This window comes from Maniola hyperantus, chromosome 15 (genome assembly GCF_902806685.2).
Source record: "Maniola hyperantus chromosome 15, iAphHyp1.2, whole genome shotgun sequence".
In the NCBI taxonomy this organism is placed as follows: Eukaryota; Metazoa; Arthropoda; class Insecta; order Lepidoptera; family Nymphalidae; genus Maniola; species Maniola hyperantus.
Window position 1 is genome coordinate 9,747,459 of NC_048550.1, and position 23,561 is coordinate 9,771,019.

At 36.3% G+C, this 23,561-nt stretch overlaps 1 protein-coding gene and 1 long non-coding RNA gene across 2 annotated transcripts in view; one reads left to right on the forward strand and one right to left on the reverse strand.

Moving 5' to 3' along the window:
* Positions 1–6,108, forward strand: part of LOC117988672 (G-protein coupled receptor Mth2-like) — a 98,391-nt gene extending 92,283 nt beyond the window's left edge. Inside the window, exons 7-10 of the mRNA XM_034975837.2 lie at positions 473–598; positions 1,755–1,914; positions 2,246–2,435; positions 3,121–6,108. Coding sequence (XP_034831728.1) covers positions 473–598; positions 1,755–1,914; positions 2,246–2,435; positions 3,121–3,231 — 587 coding nt within the window. The 3' untranslated portion in view covers positions 3,232–6,108. The remainder of the gene's footprint in view (positions 1–472; positions 599–1,754; positions 1,915–2,245; positions 2,436–3,120) is intronic.
* LOC138403373 (uncharacterized) overlaps positions 1–23,561 on the reverse strand; it is a 606,611-nt gene that overhangs the window by 7,444 nt on the left and 575,606 nt on the right. The gene's annotated exons all lie outside the window — the stretch shown is intronic.

Genomic DNA, 23,561 nt, shown 5'->3' on the forward strand with positions numbered 1-23,561 from the left:
TTGCGCGTCATTGCCACCACTCTCTAAACTTAGGGTAGGTAGGGACATGGTGTTTCTGTCTAGATTTAAAGAAAATAATTAATTCAGTATTTTTTTTTTCTTATCCACCCTTGACGCACTTTTGACATCGTAAGTCTGACTGCATCCATTGCATCATTATCAAATGTCGTCTTCCACATACATTTTTGTCTATTCCAAGCTTCTGAAGTATATAAAAGTTGCTGTGCAGTGAAAGTATTTTTAAGAAAGCAACATTGAAATTTTTATTATGCACAATTTGTCACTACAACGTTATAATTAACTACACAAAAAGGCATGTTAAAGGAAAACAAAGGCTTTATGGCTTGCGCAAACAGCATACAATTTTAAAACAAAAGGAAGAAATTCTAATTTTTCCCCAAATAAAAATTTGCTCTTTAGAAAAGATTTTTCATTAAGTTCCTTCATAAGCTAATTAGATTTCCTCTTTCAGCGGACCAGGCAGCGTTGCCCTATTTCTACGGGCCGGTGGCGGTCATACTCTTTAGCAATCTCGTAATTTTTTTATTAACCTCAAGAGCTTTTGCCAAGCATTATGATAAGCTTAAGGATGTCACGCGTAAGTTTATCATTTATTTCAGCATTTTTTTCTAATTCTATGTTGCTAGTCAACTGCTAGACTTGCTAGTTGAGGAAATAATCAAGAAAAAACGCGTGCTGAGTTTTTCATGGCCATTTTGGGGCCATATTGTATCGGAATTTTGTACGCCGTTTTCCAAATTCCATTCGAATTGTCTCTGGACTTAACAGAATACTCATAAAATATATGATTCTTTTGGGGAGAGCTTTTATCGATCGAGGATTGAAAACAAAAATAAAAATGAACGTTACAGTTAGGAGCAAAAACATGCAATTGCAAGTTTTCGCTAGTGGATAAATAGGTCAGCACGTATTTAAACTTTTGATAAAACTGTCCATTTATTGAGGTGAAAAATTCACGATAAATTAGTAAAATAGATAGCAGCTTACAATATATTTTGTCAAAAACTAAAGATAGATAGTAGGTAGGTACATATTGTACAATTGATCGTCTAAATATATGAAAGAGCATTCTACCGTGGTGGTACAGATCGCGCGGCGAGAGTTTGGCTTTGACCTTCGGGTGGAGGGGATTACTGCGCATGGGTACTGTCACGCACACAATACTTTTCCTTTTTTATGTACCAGGTTGGATATTTGAGTGGGTCAAAATTCATGTACAGTGGTAATAATGCTAGAAAATAATACGAAATAGATAAACTTCTTCATTTATTAAAACTATTGATAGTTATTTTACTTATATAAAATGTTTATTTCCTTTTAAAGTTTACAGAGACAGCGATGAAAATTCTAAATAATTGTTTTTTAATAAAATTATTTATTCCAAGATACATGTAAAATTGGTACATACAAACAAAAGAACAACAAATAATAACAATCGACAACAATAAACAATTAACGAAAATAGCAATTCACTTGTGAACGTGATTGTACAACACGAGTGCGCGGTACGTCGTATCGATGCGAGAGGCAGGGAACGACTGGAGCAGTGGAGCGCCAATCAGAGCACCGCGTGCGCCTACACACCCGCCCCGCACCCCACTAATTGCCCGTTGATACCCAATTTCTGATTTCTGCGCAATAACGGTCAAAGCCAAACTCTCGCCGCGCGTACTGTATTTCAATAGAATAGGCTTTTAGTTCTTGTTCTATATATTTTGACTTGAATTTTTTAGCACTGGACATGGCACACTCAGACTTCAGCACAGCGTCAGACGACTGGGTGAGACTAAGCACGGTGCTGGGTCAGCCTCTACCAGTGCAGGAAAGGTCATCACCACCTCCGCGAGAGCCACAGATCAACTATAATCAGCGGTTGAAGAAATATAAAAAAATGTAAGTACTATATCAGACGCATTCAACCCAAGCTTTAGCATATCAGACGACATGGTAAAACTTTGCCAATGCACGAGAGCTTGTCAGTTGTCACCATCTCCGCGAGATGGTGACAACAATAATCAGCGGCTGAAGCTGAAAAAATGTTTGAGTTCTATGCCAGGCACACTTAGTAACCCGGACACCTTTACCTTAGATTACGAGTAGAGTTGGTAATATTTTGCGCCGATTTTTGTAGAACTTTTTTTTTTTCATTTGAATCTACATTCAAGTAGAGAATGTCCTGTGTACCTACTATTTGCGACGAATTTCACCATTTATTTTTTGTTAGATTCCGGACATGCTGCATGCTGTCCGTAATCATGGGCCTGTCGTGGGTGCTGGAGGTGGTGTCGTGGGCGGCGGGCGCGGGCACCACCGTCGTCTCCGTGTGGTCGGTGTTCGACCTCATCAACGCGCTGCAGGGTGTCGTCATATTCGGCATCTTCGTACTGCAACAACCCGTCCGCTCTGTTGTTAAGGTATAAGACATTATTTCATCATCATCATCGGAACCCATTGCTGACCCACTAATGAAGACGGGTCTCTTCTCAGTTTTAAGGACATAGTCCACCACGCTTACCAAGTGAGGATTGGCAGACTTCACACACCTTTATTATAGAAATGTTTTCATTCAACGTTACAGCTAGTGATATTTAGGAGACCAAAAATGTAATAACTACCGACTTGCGCCCTCGCAAGAGCCGATTGGCGTGAAGTGGCGAAACTCAAGTAGTTTCTAATGGCTGAGCTTAAGATCCTCTTTGGGTCATTGAGCCAGTGAAACCTAACTATAATTTGTGAAGTAGAAAAGAATTTCTGCTGGCTTAGCCAAAATTATTTTAATCGTCTGAAGTATTTTATTAGGTACTTTATCATAGACCCAGTTTGAAACATTTTTTTACCTGGTCCTATTATTTCTTAGCTACGCTAACAGACTTAGGTTAGCCTAGCTAAGAAATAATAGGACCCTTGCTGCCTGCTGGGTTTCCTGAAATTATTTTTCCGCGAAATATGACAGTAATAACGTGAAACATGACAATAATAAAACTCCGAGCGGAAGAGCCGCGGGTGATAGAAATACTCGTAAAATTTATTTTCAATTGTGCGATTCGCTCCTTTTCATCTCCTCGTTTGTATTAACCCTTCAATTTTTCTTTCCAACAGTTCTCAAAACTTTGTAAAGTGTGCAGAAGAAAAAAGGACGGGTCAGAAGTGTCAGTAGTAAGTGATAGAAATAGCATCGACTGCGGCCCCGGCCGAAGGGACTTTGTGTAGTTTGTGATCAACGTGTAATGAGTAATGACCCTTTGTGTAATATATTATGACAATGACATAATATACGAGTATGACGTAATAGTGTGACACTGAGACTGATAATAGTATTACGCTGGATGACTTTTAGGAGGATATTAGGACATCAAATGCAGTATTGGAATAAGGTTTGATAATTTTATTGTTCTTGTTGTGTTGAATATGGTATGAAAATGTATTGCAGCGTTTGGACTGACGAGTCATAATCCTCTCTCAAATGCTGGCTCTAATATCGATATGATAACTATCGGATTATGTCTAGATTCCACCAGAATTCTGGTCTGAAATTTTACAGATACAGTTCAAGATTTTGGAAACTTATGTTGACAGTTCAGACCATACTTTGGTCACTTCATTAAATCTTCTTGTATACCTACATAGTTCGCTCGCAGCAAATTCTTTTTTTTTTGGTATGTTATCAACTGTTTTCATAACGTAAAAGTCCCGGTAGTAAAATACGTTATATCTAGCTCGGGGTATTACATTCTGTGCTGGGAACTAACAAGTTTTGCAATGGGCTGAATTTTTCTTGTGCAAATATCTATTGAGTTGTAATTAATATGTTTTAAAAAACTAAAAACTTTTGGATTAGTTACATACTATGTGTTTCAAATAAGAAGAGCATCATTCTGTATATTAGCAACAAATATTTTCGTTTAATTTTATTTATCTGTAATTATTTTTATAATAGATAGCTAAAAATGTAAGAATAAAAAATAATAGTATAACTTTACAAACGTTGGAGTAAAAGTTTGACAGGAATTCGAGCTGCGGAGTGATGTTTTTATTTGAAACGCAAAGTTTACTGAAAAAGGTGTGGAAACAAAAATATATAACTTATTTTCTTCGTATTCCTGTGATAGTGTCTTAAATTATTTATTTGCAAATTCACCTTAGGTACTTTCTCGATTACTGTTTTCGCAAAGTTTCGTAAGAAATGGCCCAGAAGGAGAAAAGTTTGTGATATAGCGTTCTGTTCCTCTGAATAGTAATGTATGTGTGGGACAAACAATGTAGATACGGCAGGTAAATGGACCTACGGTGAACTTTATGTTTGCTTTTCCGTAGGAAATTTTGGAATTGTTAAAAAATAGTTTTCATCAAAATATTTTCGCTTCGCGTTTAATTTGCAGCCATATTATATTGGGCGGTGTAGGTAATTACATTTTATTGTCGTTGATAAAACTGGGATTTAATTATTTTTTGACATATTACGTTTCATTTCTGTTCAATTAATTTTTGGTCCCGATGAAGTTAAACATTAATCGGGGTGGTAGTAAATTGATTTAAATATATTAATTATAACTTGCATTTTATATGGAAAATACCTGTAAAAGAATATAAAATATGTTTGGTATATCTTCATCGCAGTGTTCACAAAATAATATAAGACAAAATGAAACTGACTAATAAAGTACCTAGATGAAAAGTTTGTTTTCGTTAAATACTACAAAAAGTATACCGACGTCGTATTCGTTAAGGCTTACTCTAGGAAGAAAACGGAAAACTCTAAAAGCTTATTTTCGCAAAAACTACCTAGATTTATACAAGCAAAAATAATATTCGTGTGAAGTGGACGAAAAAAGCCGACAAGTGCTGACTGGATATTACCTCAGAATTTTTGATCTTCCGACATAGCGTATTACCTGAATATTATTTTGTTGAGCTTTTATTTATAAAAACAAAATATGAAGAATCTTACTAGTGAACAAGATTAACTCGACCAGCAATGTAAATAATATTGTTTGTTTTAATTTACTATTATTATCATCGTATAATTATTATCAAAATTCAAAGAGTTGTAAAAATATCAAATCACGCCTACCTCGTTTTATTTCGAATGCATTTTATAGGCATAAAAGCTTGTAATACAAATCATATCAAAACCTTCACAAGATGCGCTGCTGCAGTAATACATCACTGTTGCTCTGTGCACTGTAACAGTTTTTTGTATTGCAAATTGTACACGCATACGCGCGCGCTCAGTTTGATGTCCTGCTTTAAACTTCCCATCGCGCTTTATGTGGATCTATCTGCCTCTAATCCGTACTTATTTGGATTTTTCTTTCGTGTTGCATAATCAATCCGTGGAGTTCCTTACCTATTTCTGCAAGCTTTTACTGGGCCTTTTTCTTTTAACGTGAAAACAGTGTAGTTATTACCTACTTAGTAGGTACCTAGGCTTATATTGCCCGTGATTTTATGCAAAAATGTGGAAATATTTTCTTAGATAATAACAGTTTACTCATAGGAAGTCTATTATTGTACGTCTTCACTATAATTAATAAAGCCACATATATGCATACCTATCAGTGTTGATGTGTGTTGCGATGCGACAGCTGATGGCGATCGGAGTCATAATACTTATTATTATGTTACAGTCAAAACTCTTATCCGTTCAAAACCCATTTAACTGGTAAAACAGTCAAAACCACATTTAACTGCAAAAACAGTCAACTAGTTTTGCCTAACTATCTTAGTCAAAAGTATTTTTGGTCCTCCTTCGCGAGTTTCTAGCTTCTGGCTTTACAAAAATACTCTTAGATTAGGACAGACAACATTTTGTTATTAACGATTCGATATAGTAGGTACATTCGACCAGCATGCATTTTTTATGAACTTAGTGACGATTTATTTCAGCGAAGAGTTTTGACTTGAATTTCAGTTAAAATCACTTTTAACCAACTTCTATAGTAAAGTAAGTAGTTTTGACTATAACATAATAATAATTATTATGTCATTTAATATGAAGACGTCAAATAGTTGCCTGGTAGAGATCGCTTTACAGCGATAAGGCCGCTAATTGTATGTTCTTCTTTTACATGTTTTTTGTGTCTTTTCTTTTTGCCGCTGGAACGGGCTCTGATTGGTCGCTTGTTGTGCCAGTTTCGTTGCAACTTGCAACACACCACAACACATACAAGTATCTGCGGCATATCTGTGTTACTATTGTACTTTTGTTCCTAAATCTGTTACTAATACAACACATGCACAATTTAATAGATTGCTTCGTCAAAGTATTTAGCTAAATTTTTAGTTAAAGTTAACCTTTAATAATAATATTATGATTGTTGCTTTAAGTTTGCGGCAAACTCAGGCGCACTATTAACGATTAATTAATACAAGTCCCGCAAATTGCTATTGCGCTGGAACCATGTCTCATTAACATCGACATGACGACATATTGACGTCATTTGACGTATATTTAAGTAAAAATATACCATCAGCTCGAAACTTCAGTCTTGTGCTGACGTAACTAAAATGGCGGCCACGCGCATTAGCAATTTGCGGGACTTAAACAATGAATGCAATGCCATACCTACAGTTTAAATAATATTTTGTGTTTCATTTTAGTAGACTAAAATTTATTAGTCGTTATCATCGATCTGTTAGGTTTTGATAACATTCACTTTGATACGAATTGAATTTTCCAAACATGGCATAAGTTCTAATAAGAACCCTATGATACGAATTGAATTTTCAAAACATGGCATAAGTTTTAATAAGAACCCTATGATACGAATTGAATTTTCGAAACATGGCATAAGTTTTTTTTTTTTTTTTTTTTTTAATAGATATAGCGAGCAAACGAGCAGGCGGGTCACCTGATGTTAAGTGATTACCGCCGCCCATGAACATTTGCAGCACCAGAGGAGCCGCCGATGAGTTGCCGCTTTTAGGAATTTGTTGGTCCGCCCCTTGAATAACCCCATGTTCCTAATCTAGTGGGAACACCGCCCAGTTCTAATAAGTACCTACTTCTAATATATTTTATGATAATAACTTCCGATAAAAAGACAAAATGTATTTTATTTTGTTATTTTTGTTTATTTATCAAAGAAAATAAATGTGCGCCTCAGTAGTCAGACTATAAAGCTTGTAATGTTTGTTAATATTAATATTATAATTATTATTATAAGAAAAATCATATTTTTATAAATAAGTACCCGTGACCAAGACGTTGATGGTTGTTGTATTTAAGAAAAAAGTCCTTCTAGATATTAGGACTGTAAGGCCGTGTTCAGACTTGTGTAATAATTTTGTAATGCGTTGTGTATTGTAATGCGAATTGTAAAGGCAGCCCTTATTCTTCGTGCATTCAATTCAAATGAGAACTGCAGGCACATTATATTATTTGTCCACGTAACCGACACAGGATACTTTATGGATCAACGTTATGAACATTGTAGTTTTATAAGTATAGTGCTCACTAATGCTACAAGCATAACGCATAACTGAGTAGCTTGCTGCGGTAGTTGAGCGAGAGGAGGTGAGATGACGTGACGCAAGAGCTCAGTAATTCGTGATCGATTCGTGTGTAACTTGTGACAACTGTCACCCTCCCGCACCGCTCCACTACCGCAGGAGCTTACTCAGTTATACGCTATACCTAAATCTACTTACAACTGAGATTGCATACAAAGTTACAACCCGTCGGAAATATCTGCACACCTCACTGGAATGCGCTTCCCCCCTCGCGCTTCTCCCGCAGCTTGCCCATTTTCGCCTATCCAGTACCCAAAGAGTATATAAACACTACGTTCTACCAGTACCACTGCCAGTACCAGTGCTAGTACCGTTGCCAACGCAAGCACGTTGCATGACGTCATTAGGCCAGGTTCTCAGATATTTCCGACGGGTATTACACGATATATTTTATTATCCGTTACACTCGTCTAAAACCGGCGTAAGAGAAAACTTTAGTGCCATAATTATAACAAAAATAGATTACTAGAAAAATGTATGGTGCGATTAATTTCCTTGATGAGAACTAGTCATAAAACTGTAATAAATTAATTAATTATATAAGAATTTATAGACGTAAGCTATTTATTTATTTTTTAAATAGGTATAAAAATTTCAATGAATATTATTACCTAATTAGTTGTTTTATTTTATTATTGAATACTATTATACGTCTACTAGTTTAGAAAAGAAAAGAACATAATTATTATCATTATTATTATTGAATAATGTTTAAGTACCTATGTATGTTATGTTGGATTTATATGCATGTACCTAAATGATAGCTACCTATGATGAATGGTATCTACTATTTAATTTGAAAGAAAAAATAAAAAACTAATAATATTTGGTACTTTTCAGCTAACGTAAACATGTTATTACAAAGTATTACTCATAGGTTCGTTTCACAAACAATCTCGATATTTTAGGAGATTTCTATATTTTGGTTGTATCTTAGATTTTAAGTTCAACGTTCCTTCCTTTGTTTTGTAAATAAATACAAAAAGAACGCTAAATGACAATAATTAGACTTGTAACTTTGTAAAGCGTTACATTTTGAGAGTTCAACAAGAAAACTGTGGAGAATTGTATTTATTTCATTAAAAATACTTAAAGAAATGTAAACTGACTGACAGGAGGAGGACAAATTAGAATGACCAAAGTCTTTATTAAAGTGTAAAAATAAATAATTAGACTACTTTTAGAATACTTATTAGAATACTTTTCCCAATACCTTCCTTCATAATATATTTCTTGGGATCTTAACCTATTATTTCATTTGTGTATTTAAAAGTATTCAGTGTCTAATAAAATTCAATTTATATGTAAGATTATCTATAAGAAATTTGTAAATTCTTGTTTATTAATAAATTATTATTATTTCCTCATGTAATATACGTAAGTGAATGTACTAATAATTAAAGTGCGCGTGTAATATATAATTGTTAAATGTTGCGGAGTTTTTAAGTGAAATGACGATTAAAATGATGTATATTTGTCTATTTTGCAAAACATGACGTTAAATAAAGAAGCTTTATAATAAAGACGTGACTGGTTTAATTTTGTCCAATCTAAATATATAAAATGAAAAGATGACTGACTGACTGACTGACTGATCTATTAACGCACAGCTCAAACTACTGGACGGGTCGGGCTGAAATTTGGCATGCAGATAGCCATTATGACGTAGGCATCCGCTAAGAAGGGATATTTGAAAATTCAACCTCTAAGGGAGTAAAATAGGGGTTGAAATTTATTTAATCCACGCGGACGAAGTCGCGACCATACGCTAGTCCAAACATAAAATCCAATTTATTTTGGAACACAGAATAAATTATAAATTATTAATGTTCAAGACTATTTCATACGTCTAATAAACCTGACATCATGTTATCTACTTTTCTGCTCCAACATTAGACAAGGTTTGGTCTATGGTTATTGAAACTTTAGTTCCTCTGACTACCTCACTTTCTGTTCCATTATCAGATACTGCTTAGCTTTACTCACTGATGTTAACCAAATTCATATAGAAACTAAATCGATGAACCAAAACACGACACATTTGCTACTCTTATATTAAAAGTTGTAGAGAAGTCGGATATTCGGCAGATTTTGCTCCAATGGTTAAATACCAAGGTATTAGTGAATGTAAATTCCAAAACGAAACATGAAGCGCAAAAGCCGATGTAACGCATATTCAGTTCTTAAAATACCTCTTGCGGCAGCGCGATCAGTTTATATTACCTACTTAAGTCTGAAGACCGTCTCATATACTATCCTCCAGTCACAAATACATTATATCTACCTAGGTCCTAGCAGTTGTTCTGTTTCCGTAATTCTTAACGGGCATCTTTGAGCCGGGTCAAGGCGAGAGCTACGGTTGGGAAGGCAGCAAGGAATAATACATTAACGTTAATTATGAATGACTAGGTCGCCGGGACGGCCTTGCGAGGCAGAAAATAAATTTTTAAATAACCCAGGCTAGGTAGCTACTGAAGAAATGCCTTTGATGAATAAAAACAGATGGGTAATGTATACCTTATTAGACACTAATTGTCCACTTTATAAGGCCGTAAATCTATATATATAAAAGGAAAAGGTTGACTGACTGACTGACTGACTGAATGACTGACTGACTGACTGACTGACTGATCTAACAACGCACAGCTCAAACTACTGGACGGATCGGGCTGAAATTTGGCATGCAGATAGCTATTATGACGTAGGCGTCCGCTAAGAAAGGATTTTGGAAAATTCAACCCCTATGGGGGTGAAATAGGGGTTTGAAATTTGTGTAGTCCACGCGGTCGAAGTCGCGAGCATAAGCTAGTCGAATATAAAAGCTTAAGTGGGACAAATAAGAATGACATAGAGATCTATTGTACCTACTTACCTAGGTACAATAGAAGTCTGTAGACATAGTAGTTCTACCAAACCTGTCATCTCCCAAAGCCATGATCCAAACAAATATCCAAACAAGCGTTCCTCTTAGTGTTGGGGACAATACGCAGAGAAACTTTCAGATATTATCAAATAACAAAGGTCTGACACGAGCTTCCTCTGTCTCTAATTGCAAAATATATAGCAACAGAGTAAAAAGTAAATTACCATAGTTTAGTAATAATTTTATTGAAAACCGATAGTCTTTGGTGCCTTCCCTAGAATAAGAGATAACCAATATTCTAGGAATGCCAGCACTGATTACCTACGTTCAGGATATTAATGAATGTCATCCGACATCCCAGCTGGTCGCAACGGCATCCCGATCATTTAACGTCTCTGTGTCGGAATGGGATTAATGCGACTGTCTGCGGTCGTATGCATTTCTATCTCAAAGTTACTAATTTAATTAAATTGCAAAATATATGCATAAGCCTCTATGTAAAGGACAATAGGATTTGGATATGAATTTATTGGAAGATCACCGCATTATAAAAGCCTAATCTACCATTATGTGATTAATGGCAATGATCACGATCAGCAATGAAGGGAGATCATTGAATTTTTATATACTAAAGTTCAGATATATCAACATCATCATCGCATGCCCTCTTCAAAACGTAGTTTGTAGGCCATCATGCGAAAAGCTTATCTATTTAAAGCCGCCTCTTTTAACTTTGGGCAACTAAGCCCTGTCCACCCACTTATATCGTCCAACCATATGCGTCTTTGGCGACCTGAAGCCCTTTTGCCATTAATTCAAAACTAATCTTGGAATTTAGAATTGGGCTCCTCTTTGTAAATGTCCAAAGAAAGCGAGCTTCCTTCGCATGATAGTGGACATAAGTTCTTGTCTTTGTGGACCATTTCCAGTGCCTTAGTGTTCGGTGTAAAGCTGTTTCAGGTTATCTTGAGCATTTTCCTGTAGATCCACATCTCAAAGCTGCAAGCGGTTATTTGCTTCCTTTTTATGAACCCAAGTTTTACAACCATGCTTAATGAATTAAGACCATTACATATTGAAAATAGGATTTGAGAATAAACTGCGGTAGGATCTGAAATCTGAGAGCCCACTACATTGTCTATATTATTCTAAGAAAACCCACCAGAACATTAATGGAAACGGGTCATGCCTCGTAAGCAATGAGGAATGATGTTAAGAGAGATAGAGAGTAGTAGCTTTAATCATGGAGGCTCAAGTTTAGATGGCGCGCTTCGTTGAATAAGTAGAGCTGGCTCACCCGCAAACCTAGAGGTGTCATCTCACTGTATGTACTTACGCTGTAGTAGTAACACACGAGTAGAATATCTACTCGTGTGGTAGTAAGTAACTATAGTTTACCTGAATTTTATGAAATACGGAAATAAAATTCCAAACTCGAATTCAAAACGGCGAATTTTGACGACCTCCCTGGCGCAGTGGTGAGCGCTGTGGTTCTTATTAGTGGAGGGTCCCGGGTTCGATTCCTGGCAGGGGGTTTGGAATTTTATAATTTCTAAATTTCTGGTCTGGTTCTGGTGGGAGGCTTCGGCCGGGGCTAGTTACCACCCTACCGGCAAAGCCGTGCCGCCAAGCGATTTAGCGTTCCGGGTACGATGCCGTGTAGAAACCAAAGGGGTATGGGTTTAATAAAAACTGGCCATACCCCTTTGGTTAGCCCGCTAATCATTTTAGACTGCATCATCACTTACCACCAGGTGAGATTGCAGTCAAGGGCTAACTTGGTATCTAAATAAAAAATAAAATAAAAAAAGTTAGCAACACTGTAGGTACTCTGTGAATATTCTATGTACATAGTAGGTACTCTGTGGTGATTACTAAGTACAATGTACATAGTATATTCGCAGAGTACAGTGTTGCTAACTTTGGTATTTCATTCATGAGATTCTGGTCTACCTATACGTAGTACATATTACATACTGAGATAACAATAGAAAAATAAAAATAATAGACCACGTACTTCATTGACGATCCGCTTCATTGTTATGCACGATGGGGATGGAAAATTGAAAAGAACATAGTTAATTCAGACGACAATCGACGAATCCTGCTCATTTTTATTCCGCGCCCATCTCTTTTTGTGAATGCTTCTAATTAATTACGTTACAGAGATGAAAGTAGGAATTTGTATCTATTAGATTTATAATGAAGGTTGCGGGGGCGGGTGAATGAGGAAGGCTGAGGGCCGAGTATGGTGGGTCGCGCTCTTGAAAAGGCTCCAGCAGTCATGGACGCATACAGGTTGATGATTAGGTTTATAATACGAATACAATGTAGGTACTAACCACCTTAGCACGCCAACGTTTTTTGACGACTATTTGTCAGCAGTCTGTATTTCATGAACCGTTAAATACGGTTCATGAAATACAGTTACAGTAGAGAGTTGAAATTACGTTATACATAACAACAATATATAAAAAAAAACAAAATAGCCGCCATGTAAATTAAAAAAATTAAAAAGTACATATCTTGTACGATAGTACGGAACCCTTCGAAGTGCGTGTCCGACTCGCATTTTTATCGTATCCTTATTATAAATGCTGAAAGTGTGTTTGTTTGTTGTTTATCCTTAATCACGTCGCAACGGTGCAACGGATTGACGTGATTTTTTTTCATGGGTATAGATAAAGACCAGAGAGTGACATAGGCTATATTTTTATCCCGAAGAATCAAGAGTTCCCACGGAATTTTTTAAAACCTTATTCCACGCTGGACGAAGTCGTGGGCATCAGCTAGTTTTTACTATAACTTCCACAGCTGAACATTGTATGTCTCTTGCAAGGATTTCTACAGAACCACGGTCTTGTCCCGCTTATACAGTGGATCCCAGGAACTCGTTTGAGATCATCCGCCAACGGCAACTAGTCTAGGGCTTGCTTAGTGAAATGTTTGAAAAACAATGAGTATGACCGGTATTCATCTGGTCACCAAGCCAGATAGTAGGCATTTCGACAATTTACCGTTCGTCACTGACTCGGAATGCTATAGACGCTCGAATTGCTAGCGAGCGCTTTGAATCTAACATGCGATGGATTGCTGAATAATTGGACGAATGTGATCGAGTTTGTATGAGAAAAACCGGCCAAGTGCGAGTCAGGCTCGCGCAATGAGGGTGCCCGTACTACAGTCGTATTTTTTCGACATTTTGCACGATAATTCAAAAACTATGATGCATAAAAATAAAGAAAAATCTGTTTAGAATGTACAGGTGAAGACCTTTCATATTATGATACCCCACTTGATATAGTCACTCACTTCGAAAGTTGAAAATACTAATCATTAGTCATGACCCACAATTTCATAATTTTTTTTGTGTGATCTAACCCTAAATTCACGGTTTTCAGATTTTTTCCTAAATGTCAGCTATGGATCTACCTACCTGCCAAATTTCACGATTCTAGGTCAACGGGAAGTACCCTGTAGGTTTTCTTGACAGACGGACAGACAGACAACAAAGTGATCCTATAAGGGTTCCGTTTTCCTTTTGAGGTACGGAACCCTAAAAATGGACCTATAGAATTATGTTCGAAATAATCTTCTTATCATCATAATCAACCCATTGCCGGCTCACTACTGAGCACCGAGTCTGTTTTCAAATGAGAAGGGGTTGGCCATAGTCTATACCACGCCGGCGCTGGCCAAGTGCGGATTGGCAGACTTCACTACGCCTTAGAACATTACGTCTAATTTTTGTACGCCATTGGAATCACACGTAGAACGCGATTTCAAAGAAACACTCTCATATCTATGGCCTACTATATAGATCACCAAACTAATTTTAAATAAGCTTTTATTGTATCTGATCGCAAGTTTTTCTATCAAATAAACAAAATCACGCAAAATAGTCCAGAGATCTCTCAGAAATCACCATAAAAACCATAGCTATGTATCCATAGGTATATCTACATAAAAAACGCACCTAACTTAGAACCTCTCCTTTTATGAAATTGTTTAAAAAAATTTCATGGTAGGTTCTATTTTACTTGGAAATACCTAACTAGGTAGCCCTCACGTAAGGGTGAGCTGGAGGGAACTTGTTCGTTGAACAATGAGAACAAAATGGGGTCATAACATACCCATAAGTTGTGAGTGGGTATGTTATTCAGTGATGGCAATTTAATCCCCACTCAAATCAGCCATGAAAAACAGCCCCGAAAAGCAAACATGCTTATAAACTTAGGGTGGCGTGAAATAGTGCCTGCTTTTCCATCACCCTAGTCTGTTAGAGCCTTTTTATATTATCCGATGTGATATCGTATATAAAACATCAGAGCGTGTTAGGAAACCTCATATGTTTAGTTATATAAATACGAGTATTATATGTTGTGAATTTCAAAGATTATCTTAAGATTTATTGTTCCAAAAAAAAAAACGATTAATAAAAATTATGGAACCGGCAGGATTCAAACCTCCATCTTTCTGGCTATCGTGTCCCAGAGCGCCTTTAAAACCGCTAGGCTACGAATTCGTTTTGCGTTTAAATACGTTTGATTTTACGCTGATCCAGGTAGAACGTAGGCTTAAAATTTAAAATTGTTGTATATTTCCATTAAATGATTAAAGATTTTTAGATGCAATTTTAGTATAGAATATTAACACATTAACACCATAAAATTTACACAAATGTCAGGAGGAACTCACATACAGCAGACACTACGTACTAATTTGTAATCTAAGTTTGTAAGGGATCGTTTTTAAATAGTTTACCAATACGACTTTTAAATTGGAGTCGTACTATGAGGGGTAGGTACTGAAAAGAATTCGTGTCGCATAGTATAAACCTCTCACACTGTTTATAACGCAAAGTGTGATTGATGTTGCTCTTATCTTGTCAGACAACGGACCCCCTACCTTGAAATATGGACCGACAATGCATATTCTCTGGAGTAGGTAACGATTGCGAGGCAAGTGTTCAAGGAAGGGGGTGAAAGATAAATGGTTTTCATACTGGCCTGAAGCCTGAGCTGCCAAAATGACGTATGCTTGGTGCATCTGCTAAGAGATATGTGGTTTATGAATTGAGATGGATGGCCTCGTTCATTTGCGTTCAGAGCTCATGTGGTATGTTGAATTAATTTTTTGAAGAGAAATGTTTTGGGGGGAGATCTAACGTTATAGAAAGTGAAAAGTTATGAACGCGGCAATAAAACATTTCTCATCGGCTGGGTAGTGTATCCATGTAACTGATATACTGAAGTAGGCGTGAAAAACCTAATTAATTTAATTAATTTAGTTGGGAACCAGAAAACAGATTTACGAGATTTGCAATCCGTACCCTTATATAAATGCGAAAGTGTGTTTGTTTGTTGGTTTGTTGGTTTTGTTGGTTTGTTGGTTTGTCCTTCAATCACGTCGCAACGACGACGGTGGGCAAACGGATTGACGTGATTTTTTGCATGGGGTATAGATAAAGACCTGGAGAGTGACATAGGCTACTTTTTATCCCGGAAAATCCAAGAGTTCCCACGGAATTTTTAAAAAACTAATTCCCACGCGGACGAAGTCGCGGGCGTCAACTAGTACATTATAAAGTCTAACCTAATTCTCAATCACTTATTATTATGAGAGAAATGCAACAGGCAGTGCATTTTATGTACAAAACTTCGCTTCTGTCGGTCGGCGGGGTACACATGACAGATATAATGAGTTTTAAAAACATAAACATTCACAAATGTTTAATATTTTTTGCTGCAAGCTCAGCGGACTTAACTGAATATCATAAAAACGTGGTTATTCCACTTCCCCATCGGCTGTCTTATTTGATCATACCCCTTTCACTCGCAATCAATGAGTGCCAATCTAATTAACCGTAGTGAGTCGATAGTAAATCAGGGATTAGATTAATTACGCAAAATGAGGAGCACAATCGATTTCCCCTCTCTGTATCGGCGGATCGTATTAACGGCTTTGATAGCATTCAATACATTAGAGATATGGATTATCATATTATTATTATAAACTATTACGATATACGGCCGGGATTTTGTTATGTACCTACTGAGTATTGCTTGGTTGGTATATGATATTTTTTCGTATTTTCTCTTTATTTCTTTATTAATTTGTAAACTTCTCGCAGCTGACTTAGTTTTTAACTTAGAATGAAAAACGTTTCTATCACACTAAATAAGTACGTTTAGAAAAAATAATATATAAAGTAACGTTACTTTAACTAGAAATATAGACGATTAAAAACAGTTAAGTATACCTAATCATGGCTTTAGAATAGGCTATCTAAAGGTCTAGAGACCTGCCCTAGAATTCTTTTTCAGCCTTGCCCAGACTCATAATCTCCAAGATCACGATATCTTTTTTGAAAATATACTTAAATAATTCTATTTCATTTATTTCATACTTATTTTACTGATTAAAAGCCTTCAGAGTTGGGACATAGATATTCAAGCGTAGTACATTCAGTAAATATTACCATAGAACCTTTTTAACACCGCGCCGCCATAATAGTAAATTTTAATCAAGTTAAAAGAACAGGAGATCTTCAGGTAAAGGATAATGTCTAGGCCAATCAGCGATCCCTTAGTCATAGTAGCTGTAGGCTTAGTAAGTGTGTTACACATTATGGTAGCTATGATAGATTTCGAGTAAGTATCGAAAACTTCAAGTGGAATAAACCTAAATTGCATTGAGCTCGTCTGTATAGGACTCCAAACGGAAACTTTGCAAAATATAAGTAGATCGGGATCATCGAATAAGAATCCACTGCCTCGAGAACTCTAGCATTGCCACTACCAGCGCGGTATGCAAGTGACCACAATGACGTCACAACGACGACGTGAAACATGCCAAGACACGACACTAACTTAGCGCGATAGTAAGCCTATTGCCTGCAGAACACTACCTGATTGATAAATAGGTACAAGCAAGGTATATAATAAGCCTCAAAGTGGGCCCTAGCTAGGTGCAAGAAACCGGTTAAGGACCCACCACCGGGAAAGCATGACTTTCCTTCGCCATACCTTTAAGGCGGCTGTACTGCCAGGCTCGTACCCTTGAGCCTTCTGCCAATCAATCCGCACACAAAGTTTTCGATATTCGAAATCTATCACCGTTCCGAGTTGTACATACTCGTACTAAGGGAATGAGTACGGGCACATTATCTCGATGATCCTTGAAAGAAAATAAAAATATGATTCCTTTGAGGCTCCTGGCTTCTCTCATTAGGTTAATTGGTCTACTTGCGCGGTAAAACGTTCTTATATAGCTTGTAAAACCGGCTATACCACGTATAATTGCTGGAAATATTGCTGAAAACAGCCCAGTTAAAATTTTAGTGTATTATTTGTATTTTTGTATGTTTGTAACGAATAAACTCAAAAACTACTGGACTGATTTCAAAAATTCTTTCACCATTAGAAAGTTATATCATTCCCGACTAACTATAAATGTGGCTATTTTTTCCCGAGTTACTATTGAGTGACTATTTTTTAATTAGAGATCCACACGAAAATTGTAATAAGCTACCCGTGCGAAGCCGGGGCGGGTCGCTAGTAGTTCATCTAAATATATAAAACGAAAGAGTGACTGACTGACTGATCTGACGACGCACAGCTCAAACTACTGGACTGATAGGGCTGTTTAGCATTCAGATAGCTATTATGACGTAGACGGATGTCTAAGAAAGGATTTTTGAAATTCGACCCCTAATGGCGCGTGGACTACACTTTCGTATAGGGGTTCGAAATTTGTGTAGTCCCGTGGACGAAGTCGCGGGCATAAGCTAGTAAAATATAAGGCGCTGTCCTGTTCATTCAACCTAGCAATCTTGTAATTTTTTGCTTCACGTAACTTTATCTCGAGGCTCAGATTTTTACACTACAGTATGGATGGATGCTACCAAATTAAATGGTTTATAGTTGACAACTTATCAATCTTGTTCATGTACGCTCCACTTGGGTATTGACTGACACACTGAAAATTGAAGAGACTTTTCCATACTTTTCCCGTAGCTTAGCTTATGGGTTTAGTATAAACTGCCATAACCCCTTCCAGGTTAGCCCGCTATCATCTTAGACGGCATCATCACTTACCATCAGGTGAGATTGCAGTCATGGGCTAACTTGTATCTGAATAAAAAAAAAAAAGCTTTTACACGACTGCCCAAAAAAGTGTTTTCCAGGGCTCATGTAAGTTGTATGTTTCTTTCTTCCACCATAACTTCTAATTACCTGAACAGAGTAGGATGTATCGTTAGAACACTTAGATCATCGAGGTTTGTCGACCTCTCTGGCGCTGTGGTTAGCGCTGTGGTCTTGTTAGTGGGAGGGCCTGGGTTCGATTCCCGGCAGGGGTTTGGAGTGTTCATGAACAAATATTTAGTTTTTTTTTTCAATTTTCAAAGTAAGATAACTATACCAAGTGGGATATCATATGAAAGAGCTTTACTTGTACATTCTAAAACAATTTTTTATTTATTTTTATGCATAATAGTATTTGATTTATCGTGCAAAATGTCGAAAAAATACGACTGTAGTACGGAACCCTCGGTGCGCGAGCCTGACTCTCACTTGGTTTTTTTTTGTAGCTAACAGCCACACTCAGAGTCGCTGCCTTAAGTAACGATTAAGCGACTCTGAGTGCGGTAGTAAGTAATTTTTATTTACGAGTAATATGTTTCACTAGCTTACGCTCGCGACTTCGTCCGCGTGGACTACACAAATTTCCATCCCTATTTCACCCCTTAGGGGATGAATTTTCAAAAATCCTTCTTAGCAGATGCCTACGTTAGAATAGCTATCTGCATGCCAAATTTCAGCCCGATCCGTCCAGTAGTTTGAGCTGAGCTTGATAGATCACTCAATCAGTCAGTCAGTCAGTCAGTCACCTTTTCCTTTTATATATGTTTCATATCAGTATCAACACTGTTCATTGTTCGGTATTTCAGCTGGCTTGCAATAAAAATAAAGGGAGCTAGCTTATTGAAATTGAAGGAGGCGTACTTCTGATGAAAATATGCTTCACTAAGATGCGAGAAGATTGAAAATGGAAAATAATCATTGCCAACTCGGACTCCGCGTTACAATCGATATTCTTATTCGTTTTTATGCTAGGCTCGTTCTACATCTCCGAAGTGATTAGCTACTGTACTTTATATTTATTAGTGCATAATATAATAGAAAATATAATATAATAGAATAACTATAGGGGTGGGAGCAATACCCGGTTTCCGGCGCAAGCGCCCGAACAGGAAATTGGTACCATTGCCCTTCTCCCGATCAACATCCGGTATGCGAACGCATTAATATCTAGATATTTTGTACTCATGTGGACCCTTGGAAATCTTATTATTATCATCTAAAACAATAACATAACATAACTACGAGTTACGAGTACCCAATCTCAAGTCATTAGAGAAAAGTAGTTAATACACATAGTCCGTAAAAAATGACTCTTCACGCGCCAATTTAACTCAACAACTGTCATGTAACAAATACGGTTCACCTTTAAAAATAAGGACTGAAACCTACCTACCTATACCTATTTTGACATAAAAAATTAAAATGGCGCGTGAGGAGTTCAATTTTACGCGTTATTATAATATACCTACTTACTCGTCTGTTACTTCGCAATATTAATTCTTTGTTATAATAATAGGTAAAAATAATGCGTACAAAACCAGCCGAGTACGTTCCGTACTGCAGTCGTATTTTTTCGTCATTTTTCGCGATAAATCCAAAACTATAATGCATAAAAATAAATAAAAAACGTGTTTTAGAATGTATGTATGTATGTTCTTTACTGCGCCACAGAGCACAAATGACAGGTTACCAAAAAGTAATCTTAAAATGTAGGTACAATAAGGCGGTCTTATCACATCTATATAAGTTTTATCTACACTATAATATTATAAAGAGGAAAACTTTGTTTGTTTGTTTGTTTGTTTGTTTGTTTGTTTGTTTGTTTGTTTGTTTGTTTGGTTGTACTGAATAGGCTCAAAAACTACTGGACCGATTTTAAAAATTCTTTCACCATTCGAAAGCTACATTATCCACGAGTAACATAGGCTATATTTTATTTTGGAAAAAATAGGGTTCCGTAAGATATTTGGGTTTTTCGGACACAAGGTGTAAAAAATCAACCAGAAAAGTTACTTATTTTGCGTACGCTGCCTAAACTATAAAAGATAGAAACATAAAATGTTCTAATTAATTGTAGATCTTATAAATATCTACAAAAAAGTCCGCGACACACTATACCCATCTATGTCGAGTGAGGCACAGCAACCATTTTTTTATTTAAAAATCTTGAATTTTTTTTGGACTACATTTAAACGCGTTTATTTTACTCATGCTATTAATCCTTATCAAAATAAATGATTTCATCACTAAGAACAGTTTATGGAGATAATATTTGGTCTTTGAATGATTAAAATTGGACGTTTGGTTTTGAAGTTATGGCGAAATTAAAATATTACGATTTCTGCTGCACGGCCCGTTGTATTATATAAAGAGGTAATGTCGTTAAGTTTGTTTGTAGGGGGTAATCTTTAGAACTACTGAACCGATTTTAAAAATTCTTTCACCAGTAGAAAGCTACATTATTCCTGAGTGACATAGGCTATACGGGATCTTTAAAAACCTAAATCTACGCGGGCGAAGCCGCGGGGATCAGCTATATTATATAAAGAGGTAATGTCGTTAAGTTTGTTTGTAGGGGGTAATCTTTAGAACTACTGAACCGATTTTAAAAATTCTTTCACCAGTAGAAAGCTACATTATTCGTGAGTGACATAGGCTATACGGGATCTTTAAAAACCTAAATCTACGCGGGCGAAGCCGCGGGGATCAGCTAGTTTCTAATATAAATACTTTGTCAGCTTTAATAAATTTTTCAAACACATTTATTGTGACTGAAGTAAATACGTGAAATATTGTGAGCTATACTTATAAAAGGGGGATGAGCGTGAGTAAAAGGACGTGAATGCGAACATTGTAGTCCAGGAACTAACATTACAACTCATATCTCCTTCACATCACTTTATTTTTGTGCTAGCTGCTGCTCGCGACTTCATCCGCATGCTTTTTAAAAATCCCATGAGAACTCTTTGATTTTCCGTAAAACACGTCCACGTTAAACATCACATCGATCGTTGCTCCATTGCGACGTAATTTAAGGAAAACTTATAAAACAATAAATTAACAAACAAACACATTTTTGCAGTAATTATAATATGGGTAGGTACCTACTAGGTAGTACTAAAATGTTGAATTGATTCACTCACTCTGTCCGTGTGTCAATTCACTTTGTCCGTGCATGAACGGGAATCCCTTGTTATTCATGTGAAAAACGTGAACTGTTTAATATGTAATATGTTTTTTATTATTCAAAATAAAATAATGTTCTGTGTTATATAAAGGATAGAGAGTAAACTAATCGATTTGATTTTTTAAACAATTTTAATTAACCGGCAAAAATGTATAGAAAAACATTTTTCTACTTTTTAATTTCATTAATTTTTCGCTCTAAATTGACTGTTACTGTCTTTTTCGCTGGACACGTTGTGAACGCGATAGCACTTCTTCTAGAACTGTTAAATGAAACAAAAACGTATTTGTAACATATTTTGCTGCTTTCTCTTGGCCTATGCCGTTTCCATTTTTCAAATAACATGCTTGCAGTCTGATCCGGCGTATGTGACGTGCAGGATTTTATCCTAGCTTTTCCCTTGTCATAGTGTAACTCTTCAACTTTTGACGCAAACGTCCGAAGGAATTCGGATTTCCCAGCTCCTTGTGTTTGCTGTACACAATAAAATTTGACTTAGGTACCTTTATGTTATTGAACAAATATTCTGTAATGCTACTTTAAGTTTATTTTGTAGCAGTTCTCTTTTTTCTCGTTATTTTTAATCATACGCTATAAAAGGAACTACATTATAAAAGGAACCTGCAAAATTTCAGTCTTGTAGCATCAATAGTTAGGACTATGAGTGAGTCAGTCAAAAGACTTTTCTTTTTATTACCTATTTTGATAAGAATTAATATTTATGCCTCTTTTTCACCAAAGATTGCCTGGAGTTAGGTACTGCTAAGTACTAAAGACCACTATTCCGCTATAAACCCTAATCCTAAGCACAGATTAGATAGGTATTAAGTATTTTTAAATTACTTAATATACCAGTATTTATAATACCTGTCAAAATTTAGGTATATCAGTAATTAAGTAGTAAAATTTAACTCCTCTCGCGCCATTTACCTTTTTTTGACAAATTTTTATGTCAAAAGTACGGTTCACCTTTAAAATAAGGATATTTTAAAGGTGAACCGTACTTTTGACTTGATAGTTGACCCATAAAGCTAAAATGGCGCGTGAGAAGTCATTTTGTACGGACTATAGGTAGGTATATCAGCAATGTAAGTACATTTATAGCTACCACTAATATCTATAGTTGATGGCAGAAAACATTCAGAGAGTTACGCTTAAGCTGTGCAGCTTCGCTGGGTTGAGTGCGATAACACCCTTTTAGTATTATTGTCTGTACGTGGCATGAAATACGAATTCGCCAAGAGTGATAGAGTCATGCATAACACGATTTTTTCGTTGGATAACAATTTTCGCATCAAGCAAGAAAATAGGACGAAACAAAACTGGAAAATGCATTGACTTATATGTTACTTCGTATGGACAGGGTTATTGAACAAACAAAATGGCACCGACTCAGTGGTGCTTTAGCACCAATGCAACCTCAGTGACGTCTGGATTTCAAACGGGTCGTTCATTAGTATCTAAGAGGTGGCACTGATTTATTCGGTTCCTAAACCTTGAAAAAATTTGTTCGCTTGACCAATCTTGTCATTTATATCGATGGGAAAATTACAGATGACAAAGTTTTGCTCTTATCTCAAATTTTCACGGATCACGGCTTCAGTAGATACTGTGCCCAGTTGAAGATCGAAAGCTCGCATTGAACTTTCAAGAGGTGCATAGCTAATTCAAAATACAGATTCGTTGCAATGCAATATGCACCATACAACAATCTATTCTAAGTTTACTTGTTAATTATTAATTAAGTAGAACAGTTTTTATCCTACTTGGAATGTCGCTGAAAGTATCATGGCAACAATATTTTCTTTTATAAGTTAACTACATAGGTAGG